This window comes from Lampetra fluviatilis, chromosome 4 (genome assembly GCF_964198595.1).
Source record: "Lampetra fluviatilis chromosome 4, kcLamFluv1.1, whole genome shotgun sequence".
Lineage (NCBI taxonomy): Eukaryota > Metazoa > Chordata > Hyperoartia > Petromyzontiformes > Petromyzontidae > Lampetra > Lampetra fluviatilis.
The window spans coordinates 31,142,765-31,153,512 of NC_136278.1; the positions used below are offsets into that span (position 1 = coordinate 31,142,765).

A 10,748-nucleotide genomic window follows, 5' to 3' on the forward strand; every position below is an offset into this window, starting at 1 on the left:
CGTTTGAATTAGGAAAAAAATCGGGGCTTTATTATTTGAATTCAGTTACCTGTATTCTGAAATACAGTTCCAATGTATACACTGCGATATTTTTTTAAAACATACTTGTTTCCGTTATATCTTTGAGATTATTCAAAATAAGTGTATTCATCATTGGCCATGGTTTATCCACTACTGGATTAAGCTCCCCCCATCTTTTCCACATCTCTCACAATCTACCACTGACTACAAAGTAAACATGGAACTGTGGGCCAAGGTTGGGACAATGGATCCAACCATGTGCCTACGATGGGCCAAAGTTGAATGTTTATTGGGCACATACCATCATCACATTTTCTAAGACATGAAATACTATTGCAACTGGCTTTTGTGAACTATTAAAATGTTTTTGTGTGGAAACCGAGTCACCCAAGCTCTGCCAAACCAACGCCTCATTAAAACTATATATGTAAATTATCAAAACAATTTAGCAGCAACACTGACATTTCCTAAATTTACTACAAATCACAATGCCGGGTAAGGAGATACTCTCACCAAGCGTGTTCAGTAACAGATTACATTTTTGGAAAATTGGATTCGACAACCAAAATCAACAGTGAACTACCATACAGATTGACGAATTTAACAAGTGGGGCTGAACACAAATGAGCAAAACAACTCACGCTGAGGCCCATTGCCCGCAACGTCATTCTATTATGTATGGTTGCTGAAGCAGTTGAAGGGATACAACTGGAAAACACAAGTCAGTATGTATAGATAGAACATTTATTGAGGGTGCAAAGGATCATAATTATGAAATACAGAGGAATGCCAGAGCAGGATAAGAGTGATTTTTTTTAAATGTAAGTTAGTCAAATTCACCACACCAATGTGCCTGAAGCGAGTTTTCAAAAGAAGTTTAATTCACCTTGAATTTATTTTCCACTTGAAATGTGATAAACAATAACCACTTTAATGTCCATCTAAACTCTGAAATACTGTACAACACACTTCACATGGCTTGAATTTTTATCTGAACATAAGCTACTGTAGGCTTATTTTAAAAAGTAATTATCATCTTAACTACATGTAATTTTACGTTTACTTGCAATATCCACCAAAGCTATGAAATGCAAAAAATGTAATAATCCCTAATGTCCATATGAAATGTGGGTGGAATTCCCATCTGAAATGTATATTAAACTTAATGTTACCCTTTAAATTCACACGTGAAAATCTCCAAATAGCTTTATATACTTTAAGCATACAATTCGCATTCATATCTAAGAAATGTAATTAGAAGCTTCACATGGCTCTCCAATGTATTTTGGGGTTGCCCCGTGTGTTGTCTGGCATGATGTCCTACGTTTCTCTGCACACGCCCGGAGTGTGAGAAATATACATCAGAGGGCTATACATCACAACCGCAAACACCTCCACAGAAACCTAACAAACATCCTTTGTTATTTCCTTATAAAATGGAAAATAAAGACAGCACTCTACATATTCATCGTTCAATTGCAATATGAACTACAAATAAAAGTGATGTTTACACGTTTGTTTTCGTGTGTGAATGACAAAATAAAAAATGCATGCAGCTCACTTGTACTCTAAATATTTCGATTAACTTAAATGTGGCAAAGCATAATCACCGCACCCAACATTAACTATACATCATGTAAGAATGAGAAATAATTAACACTATCCTGGAGAAGTTGACAGGCCAAAACTAATGTTGATCCAAACAGCTCATTGTTCCATATCATCAAACTCGACCGAGGGGAATGCTTAGAAATGTGATTTATGGCATGTAAAAGTGGCAGTGTCAGCTTGTGTTCTCAAACTAATGTTCCGTTGACTCCACGCTACAACAAGAAATATCGTTTGTTTTGTCAGGAGCCTTCTGTAAAGTTTCCACAAAAAAGTGGAGGTAGTTAATATAGCTATCACCTGGATCCCGATTATGGGTATCATGTCCATTTTAACAATTGTTCAAAACAATCTCACAAATATAAACACTTTCCAAGATTGGAATAACAACCTGAGGAGGATAAATATATTATACCACCATCAAGCATGATCAATCTCCTGCTGGACAATGGCTTCCCCAAGTCACAGCCACCTTTCACGATCCTGCGATGCAACATCCAATCCATCCAGCACCTGCACATGAACCAATCTCATCGCTCCATCTCCTTGGTGGATGTACTCTATATATATATAAACATAATTTGCTAAATGATCCCTGAAAACGGTGTCCAGGATACCCATTTTGCAATCGCCTTCACGGTACTTTGACACTGACAAATATGTTGATTTGTATGTTATTCAATGGACGGGGAGGGCAGAACAATCCAAAATGCTTCCCCGCCCCCGCCTTATCATCCAAGGATTGCTAATGTGCAATGGTGCATGGCCATGCAGGATCTGGGCAGAGTGAACTTGAGTATGGTCGAATCACCAAGTGTGAAGCAGAGACCGACGGAATAGGGAGACGACACAAAAAGGGGCGGTCATGGCTAAGCACTCGTTCTAAACGGCCATGTCCATTTTTATGGCTGCGTGAGGGTTGTAGTCTCGCAGCTCAAAGTCGTCGGAACGGAAGTCGTCGATTGACGTCACCGTGCGGCGAATGTGCAGCGTCGGGAATGGGCGCGGCTCCCGTTGCAGCTGCAAAGACAATCGCGAGGCACAATGTGTTATTTTCATTCCTACGGTATTCAATTCAACTATAGCAACATTCTTAACACACAGCCAATTGTCAGGCGACTACTGGATGAGGGCCTGCCCATACGATACATACGGTTGGGATTATTTGACCATACCTCATCACATTGGTCAATGAGGTGAAATTGAAGATTGGGCCATGGTGTATTTATCAACAAAGACTGTCTCCCCAGTGGCAATTTTTTAACACCGCACCAAGTACTCATTTGAGAATGAGTGGATCTAGGGGAGGCCCAAGACCAGTTCAGATTATCGTCACTGGTGTTGGTCATGAGCGGGAACCGAACTCGAGTTGCTGGGTTTGTAGCGCAGCACGCAAACTACTACATGACCGCTCCCCACATTTGTTTTCATCAAAGCACACGCTCCCAGTGAAAATGGGTTTACTGGATACAGCAGTAGCCTGTAAGGTGACTACTTAATGCTTACATTGTTAAAAGTTTATATTACATTAGTAAACTGTTACACAGTGAGACCAACACCAGGTGGAAGTATCTGATGGGTAGGGTGAAAGGTGGCGAGACCCACGTCTGGCTGGAAAGGCACGTTCACCTCACAAGCTGGGGCACACCAGCCTCTCCAATGAAGATTGAAAGCCTTTATGCATTAGCTCTGTCCGTCCATCCATCCGAAACAGAGGGCCACTATAACTTGTGAAGATTATCTAACACGAACAAGCCTGCAGCATCAAGTTGTGTTGCTATTAGGGACTTACCTATTGAACATTGGCCAAATTGATTAAAGGGTGACTCAAAATGGCAAAAAAATACCAGAGCAAAGAGGAATATTTGCTAATTTGCAAATGCATTTTTTTAAATCAGGAAAGTCCCAAATAGCAACGCAACTTTATGCAGTTTAATTCATATTGGATCATCTTAATTCTAGACAGATGGACAGAAGGATGGTCAGAGCTCGTGCATAAACTCTTTCAACCTCAGATGGCAACCAATTAAAAGGTTTAAGTATTGCCAGCACTTATTGAGGGGAGTGTAGAAGAGACGTATACAGCTCAATTTACAATTTGACCCAAGAAACTACTGCATTCCAGACTCCTAATTAAATATGCATATGCAAATTAGCATTTGGAATGTATATATGAGGCAGAGTGGCAAGGGAGTATTGATTTCTATTCATTTGACACTTTTACGGGGTGGGGTCCTGCCAAATGTTCACATGCTGTAACCCATTTCAGTAATTTGCAGATAATTTTTCAGCAATGAGATGTTCGGCCAATAACCAGTTACTTAGTGTCATGGGTTTCTTTTTTAGCTATGGGAGGAAAACGGAGAACCGGGAGGAAAGCTATGCAGAAGAGGGGAACATTCAAACCACACACAGAAAGGCACCCTATCAGGAAACAAACGCAGGCCCTTATTTTTGTGAGGTGTTACCACTGCGCCACCCTGCCGCCCTGCCGCCCAATCGAATGACGTCACGTAGGTGCAGTAGACTCGATCCACAAGCACCTCACCTGTGTTTTCAGCGGCTCTACATGGTTGACGTAGACATGAGCATCTCCAAGGGTGTGGACGAAGTCTCCAGGCTGCAGGCACGTACACAGCATAGCACACACACGTGGTGTGGTCAAGGCAATGCAGCACAGCCAAAACAATCCACTCAAATATCAAGTCAACGCTCAATTATGCGGGATGATTGGGAGAGATAAAAAAACTATACAAATTTTATCTGAAACATGCAAGTCAGGATATGGAATCCGTATTGTTTATCTACATAGAATGGGGGGGGGGGGGGGTAAATACGTAGAATGCATCATTTGAAAAAAGGTTTTCCCCTTTTTTCTGGCAACAAAACAGGTGTTAAGATGTTAAAACAGCAAACTGAAACCTTTTACAAGGAATCATGTCTGCATTAACCACAATACTTGTGGTCAGAATGCCAACAAAAAACGTACTCTGATAATATATTTGTACGCCTTTTGGCCTCCTCTGGTCGAACACCGTTTTGAGACTAGGCTCAAAAGAAAGCTGTCTCTGGTGTGGACCAATCAGTTTCAAAGTCAATGCATATATTATCAGAGTACGTTTTTTGTTTGCATTCTGACCACACGTATTGTGGTTAATGCAGACATGATTCCTTGTAAAAGGTTTCAGTTTGGTGTTATAGCATCTTAACACCTGTTTCGTTGCAATAAAAAAGGGGAAAACCCTTTCTCATATTTTGGTACTGGCAAAGGAAGTCCCATGATGTAAATGCATAATTTATTTTATCGTTTATTAGTCAAAAGTTGACTTGCCGACGTCTTTTGTGGATACCGAGTCACTGACCATCAACAAGTGAGGAGCAGGAAAATTATTTTAACTTTATACCAAATTATATTTCAAAATTCCCATAAGATTCGATGTATTACAGGACAGAAAACAACTTGTAATTACGTCTTTAGCCTGTGCATGTTCTCTCATCCATGTGTTCCTCTTTCTGAATTTCAGTGCAATTCCAGGCATGTGCCTCTCCAAGTTCATTTGCGTATCCTTCCATTTTACTAATTAACGTCCATGTGTCCGATATATATGGCATTGCAGGTAGTACGTATTGATTAGGTTATTGTTTGTTAATGTATTCATGTGATTTTTCCATATAGAGTGAGAATTACCTTGAGACCAGTGATGTGTGCAATCATGTAGGTGAGCAGTGCGTAGCTGGCGATGTTGAAGGGCACCCCAAGTCCCAGGTCAGCCGATCGCTGGTACAGCTGGCATGACAGCTCTCCATCCGCGACGTAGAATTGGCACAGTGCGTGGCATGGAGGCAGCGCCATGAGTGGTACATCTACACGGAAGCAGAAGAAAGCGTTTGCAAGATTCGATTCAACAAAAATAACCTGAACCAACACGTTACAGGTGGCCAGGTCAGGGGTGGGACCAATGAACGATGTGCCGAGATCCTGGGTTTGACTCTAGGTTACAGTTGCCCACGATTAAAATAACACCGGGCGTTCCACTACCCAACCCCGTCTGACCGTACGCTGTATCTTCCCCTGGTTTTTTCTCTTCAATAAAATACTTCTGGTAAAAAAACCACCTGTAACATTAAGAAAAGCTTTAACAAATAATCCCATGAATAGAATGTTTTAAGAAGGTTCACCTTTTGGATTCCAGGCACACATAATGATGCGTCGGTCATCAGGGTTTGTCCGGATAGTGTCGATGATATGCTGAAGCTGGTCCAGGCCTTTGTTCGTGTAGTCTGCAAAAATGATTATTTGCCGAAGGGATTAAAACCGCAGTAGGTCTCAATGCGTGAGCGAGCCGGTTCCTGCATTGCATGTGCTCGCTCACGCACCGGCGTGCATGTCGGTGTAGTCGGCGCCGAAGTGGCGCCACTGGAAGCCGTAGACAGGACCCAGGTCTCCCTCCTCGCGCTCGGGGAAGCCCTGCCGGTCCAGGAAGGCCCGCGAGCCGTTGGCGTCCCAGATCTTGACGCCCTTGGCGGAGAGCTCCTTGGCATTGGTGGACCCCTGGAGGATGTCACCAAGACCGCTAAAATTTCCTGGACCTTCGTTTTCATCCCGCAGTGCTCCCCCGTATGCGAGTGATCACCCCGAGGGAATGCTCAACATAGCTCGGAACGCATATGAATTACAATATGAAATGAAGCATATGTATTTATATGTGCATGTAAATTTTCACTGCCAATGGAGATTAAGTGAAGGTTATTTTGGCAATGTTACAGCCATTGATGGAACACTTCTAAGATTTTGTGTACTTTTTTAAGACCATCCTGCAAAAAATGCTTCGATATTCAGTGAGGCTTTCCTGTAAAAATAAATGTTGTAAATATTGAAAAAGGTCATGTTATAAGAATGATGAACTACTTCTTCTTGGTTCTTTCGGTAAAGTCACGTAGAAGGGACATAATAAAATAATAAAAATAAAACATAATAAAACAACAATTTTTTATTTTATTTTTTTATATTTATTTTATTCTATATTTTATGTTTAATTTATTTTATTTTATTATTTCCCTTCTACGTGACTTTACCGAAAGAACCAAGAAGATGAATCCCTGCAGTCACGAAAGCTTTAAATCGAAAGATGAACAACTTTTTGCGTTTAGTTTGTTGTCCTTCCCCCGCACCTCCGATTAGCACGGTTGGCTACGTACGGTGCGAAAGAAGGTCAACATACATACATACATATGACGAGACTGGATGAAGGCCTAATCAACCCATGTCAGTTATAGCAATCGTTTGATCAAAGTTTCAAACTGGCCAGCACGGATCGGCGATGGAGGGAGCCCAGCACGGATTCAGATACCGGTTCAGATATCACTGGTAAATGACGTTAATACCTCCACTGTTTAATAATTTATATTGTGCCAAATCTGCTCATTAATATGTTGCAAGCACACAACAAACACAACACAATTGTGATGGGCAAACCTTTATAAACCACAGCAGTTCCTCCAGCACCCCCTTCCAGAACACGCGTTTGGTCGTCAACAGCGGAAACTGCCCTGCAGAAAACCACAAATGCATCCACGCACAGGTCAAGCGGACACCACCATGCAGCAACCCGGCCACCTGACAATGAAAGAGAAAAAATGCTCTATCACTCGGAATGTAACAATGCATCGTATAACAGAAAATCTTAAGCTCCAGAATTAACGCTCCAGATAAAGTTTGGGTTTTATGAGTACTTGACCCTCCAATTTTGACAGCGAGTAAAATGTATTTTCAGGTGGTAAAGTGCAACGTTACCTTAAAGTCATGACTAGTTCCCAAAATAATGTACAATCGTGAAGGTTAACTCATGGATTATGCATTAACTACATCCTTACATTTTAACTGCAATGTTACTTTGGTACTATTTTACGAAAAAAATTTTATTCAATAGTAAGAAAATATGAATGCAAGGGAATGTATACAGTACATTCGCATTTCAACACGTACTTCACTTGCAATTGGAAACAGGACATCCATGTTATATATATTTATATATTTTATTTAGGAAATTTGTATGCGACATTTCTCCGTGACTCTGGTCACCCTTGAAAACTATACAGTACTCTCAATTCTCAAAGGGCTGGGATTATGACCTGGCTTAAGTAAGGGCCATGCATCTCCAGAACATAGCAAGGCACCAGTGGGCCTGCACACATTCGGAATTTATATGTTAATGGGAGACCTGACTAAATCTTTGGACAAGGGGTCAGACAAAAAGAGGTGTAGATGGACAGAGATGGCATACGCTGCAGTATTTCATAAAAGTACCTGTATACCAAGCACATTGCTTGATTTGAAACTTTCGTGACTGCAGGAATACTCTTTGGTTACTCTTTGGTTCTTTTGGTAAAGTCACGTAGAAAATCAAATAAAATAATAATAGAATACGACGTTTCGATTGCAACACAAGCAACCATCATCAGGTAAGAATGAATGAGAAAAAACACAGTAAATTAGAAACACAATGCAACACAACAGAGAGCCGGCCAACACAACAGCCAACACTCCACCTGTCAGACCACGCTCCTCCAAAGAATGACAAACAGAAAGACAGCGCCACTGTGTCTAGGCCTTAAATAGAGAGATGTGGGAGGGGTTGGGGCAGAGGACAATGAGAGAGTTGTGTGGAATTCCGGACCATAGTGGCCCGGAGGAGAGACAATGGACTATAAACAAACCAGCACGGTAATATTTATAGCAATAAAATCGGAAGTTTGAGAAAGGAAACTTTACCTTAAGAACCAAAGAGCAATTCCTGCAGTCACGAAAGTCTCGAATCTACTCCTTGGTTCCTCTCTCTGTGTATGTCTCTCTCCGAGCTTGCATTAATACCTGTTGACGGTTGCTTGTGTTGCATTCGAAACGTCGTATTCCATTATTTATTTTATTTCTACGTGACTTTACCGAAAGAACCAAAGAGTAAGCACATTGCTGCCAGTATTATTAGACATGTCAGTCGTCATAATCTGCTGGACACAAGGCAACACAAATACTCTATGTGGCTGCATATACTGCCAATGCAAGAAGTCCTGGTGTTTTCCTTAATGAACACGTCTACCTGTCCATTCATATATATCAATTTGTCGGTATTACCTACCATGTCTTCTTGTCTGTCCACATCTCTGCCCATCTGTGTCTAGGTTCGTCTATCTGTCCATCTATTTGTCGGTGTATTTCTCTGGCAATCAAACTCAAATACATCTGAAGCTGCGACGATGGCAGTGGTGCACAAGCGCTAATAAAAATAACTCAATAACACTGGATTTGAAAGGAAACATAATCGGCGACGTTTCGGGCAATGGTCCTTAATCATAGCACATATCGCCCAGCGAGACAGTGCATCTGCACATCTTGTCCCCTCTTAGATTACTGTATTTAGATTATTTTGCTGCTATACATTTGCCCAAGTTAAGCCACTTTGTGGCTTTTCTGAAATATAAGTTAATACCTTAATGCGCTTTAGCTGATAAGATTTAATTTTCGATTTAAAGCTTTCGTGACTGCAGGGATTCATCTTCTTGGTTCTTTCGGTAAAGTCACGTAGAAGGGAAATAATAAAGTAATACAAATAAAACATAATAACATTTTATTTGTATTATTTTGTTTTATTTGTATTATTTTATTATTTCCCCTCTACGTGATAAAATAATAAAAAATAAACATAACATTTTATTTTAATATTTTTATTATTATTTCCCCTCTACGTGACTTTACCAAAAGAACCAAGAAGATGGTAAGATTTAGTTTTATTTCTATTTTTTCGAGTTGTTTACCTTCCCTATACTCTGCACACCTATCGCGGTTTTTTTTGTGTTCGCTTGTCGATGTGACGTTTTGACCCCGTGCCCCGACCGGACACCTGTTCCAAAGAGCTTCACAGCTCATCGGATTCCTCCCGAGGTATAAATACACAGATTCTGATGCCCTCTGTACCTCGGAGGCTGTAGCGAGCCTGCATCCCGAACATGGACCTGGTCCCAGTTCCCGTCCGGTCTCCCTTGAGGCGGCCCCGCTTAAGCACCTGGCGGACGAGGTCCAGGTACTCGTGTTCATCGTGACCACGCTTCTCCTCATCATCATCCTCCATCTCCACGTCGTCGTTCTGCTTCTGCTGGTGGCCGACCGCCTTCGTCGCGGTCTTTTGCTGCTCCTCGTCCTCTGCTTGGACCTTCTGGGCAACCTTCGGCCTCTTGTCCGCTGTCAACTCTTGCTGGACCTCCTCCATCATCTCCTGCTGCTGCTGCTGCTGCTGATCTCCGTTCTGCTCCACCAGATTCATCGTCTTCTCTGCCACCTTCTCACCACCACCGCCGCCGCCATCCGTCGCCTCCACCACCACCATCGCCGTCCTCTCGCGCTCCGTAAGACTCAACACACACAAAATAAGATTTAACACGTACACACAAACGTGTTGCGTACGTGATGTGTATTACTAACAACGGCGTGGATTAACTTTTACAAAGGTATATATGTATTTTATATTTGACAAAAGTAAATTCGTCCAGAGTTGGACGGAAGGAAAGTTGCGACCCCCAAAAAAAGTTTTCTCGCGATTCCCGCGCAAATTAATGCCGGACGTGACGTCAGTGAGCACGCGTTTCCTCTAACGTGTGTGTGTGTGGGGTAATTGTCACGTTTTTATTTTAAAAGTTATACTTATTGTAACGTTTTTATTTACTTATCTTAGTGTAACGTTTTTATTTTAAAAGTTATACTTATTGTAACGTTTTTATTTACTTAACTTATTGTAACTTTTTATTTTAAAAGTTATACTTATTGTAACTTTTTTATTTTAAAAGTTATACTTATTGTAACTTTTTATTTTAAAAGTTATACTTAACTTATTGTAACGTTGTTATTTTTAAAGTTATTCTTAACTTATTGTAACGCTTTTATTTTAAAAGTTACACTTAACTTGTTGTAACGTTGTTGTTTTAAAATGTATACTTAACTTATTGTAAAGTTTTTATTTTAAAAGTTATACCTAACTTATTTTAACGTTTTTATTTTAAAAGTTATACTTAACTTACTGTAAGGTTTTTTTTTATTTAAGCGTTCTGTTGAATTCCCAAAATAACCC

At 40.8% G+C, this 10,748-nt stretch overlaps 1 protein-coding gene across 1 annotated transcript; it reads right to left on the reverse strand.

Moving 5' to 3' along the window:
* Positions 1-881: 881 nt before the first annotated feature.
* Positions 882-10,305, reverse strand: TYMS (thymidylate synthetase). Its single transcript, XM_078855159.1, has 7 exons — positions 9,602-10,305; positions 7,106-7,179; positions 6,007-6,181; positions 5,809-5,910; positions 5,318-5,493; positions 4,178-4,249; positions 882-2,649 (listed from the first exon to the last, which is right to left on the reverse strand). Exons 1-7 carry the CDS (start codon positions 10,008-10,010, stop codon positions 2,512-2,514), a joined length of 1,146 nt encoding a protein of 381 aa, XP_078711285.1. The 5' UTR covers positions 10,011-10,305; the 3' UTR covers positions 882-2,511.
* Between the last annotated feature and the right edge of the window lie 443 nt (positions 10,306-10,748).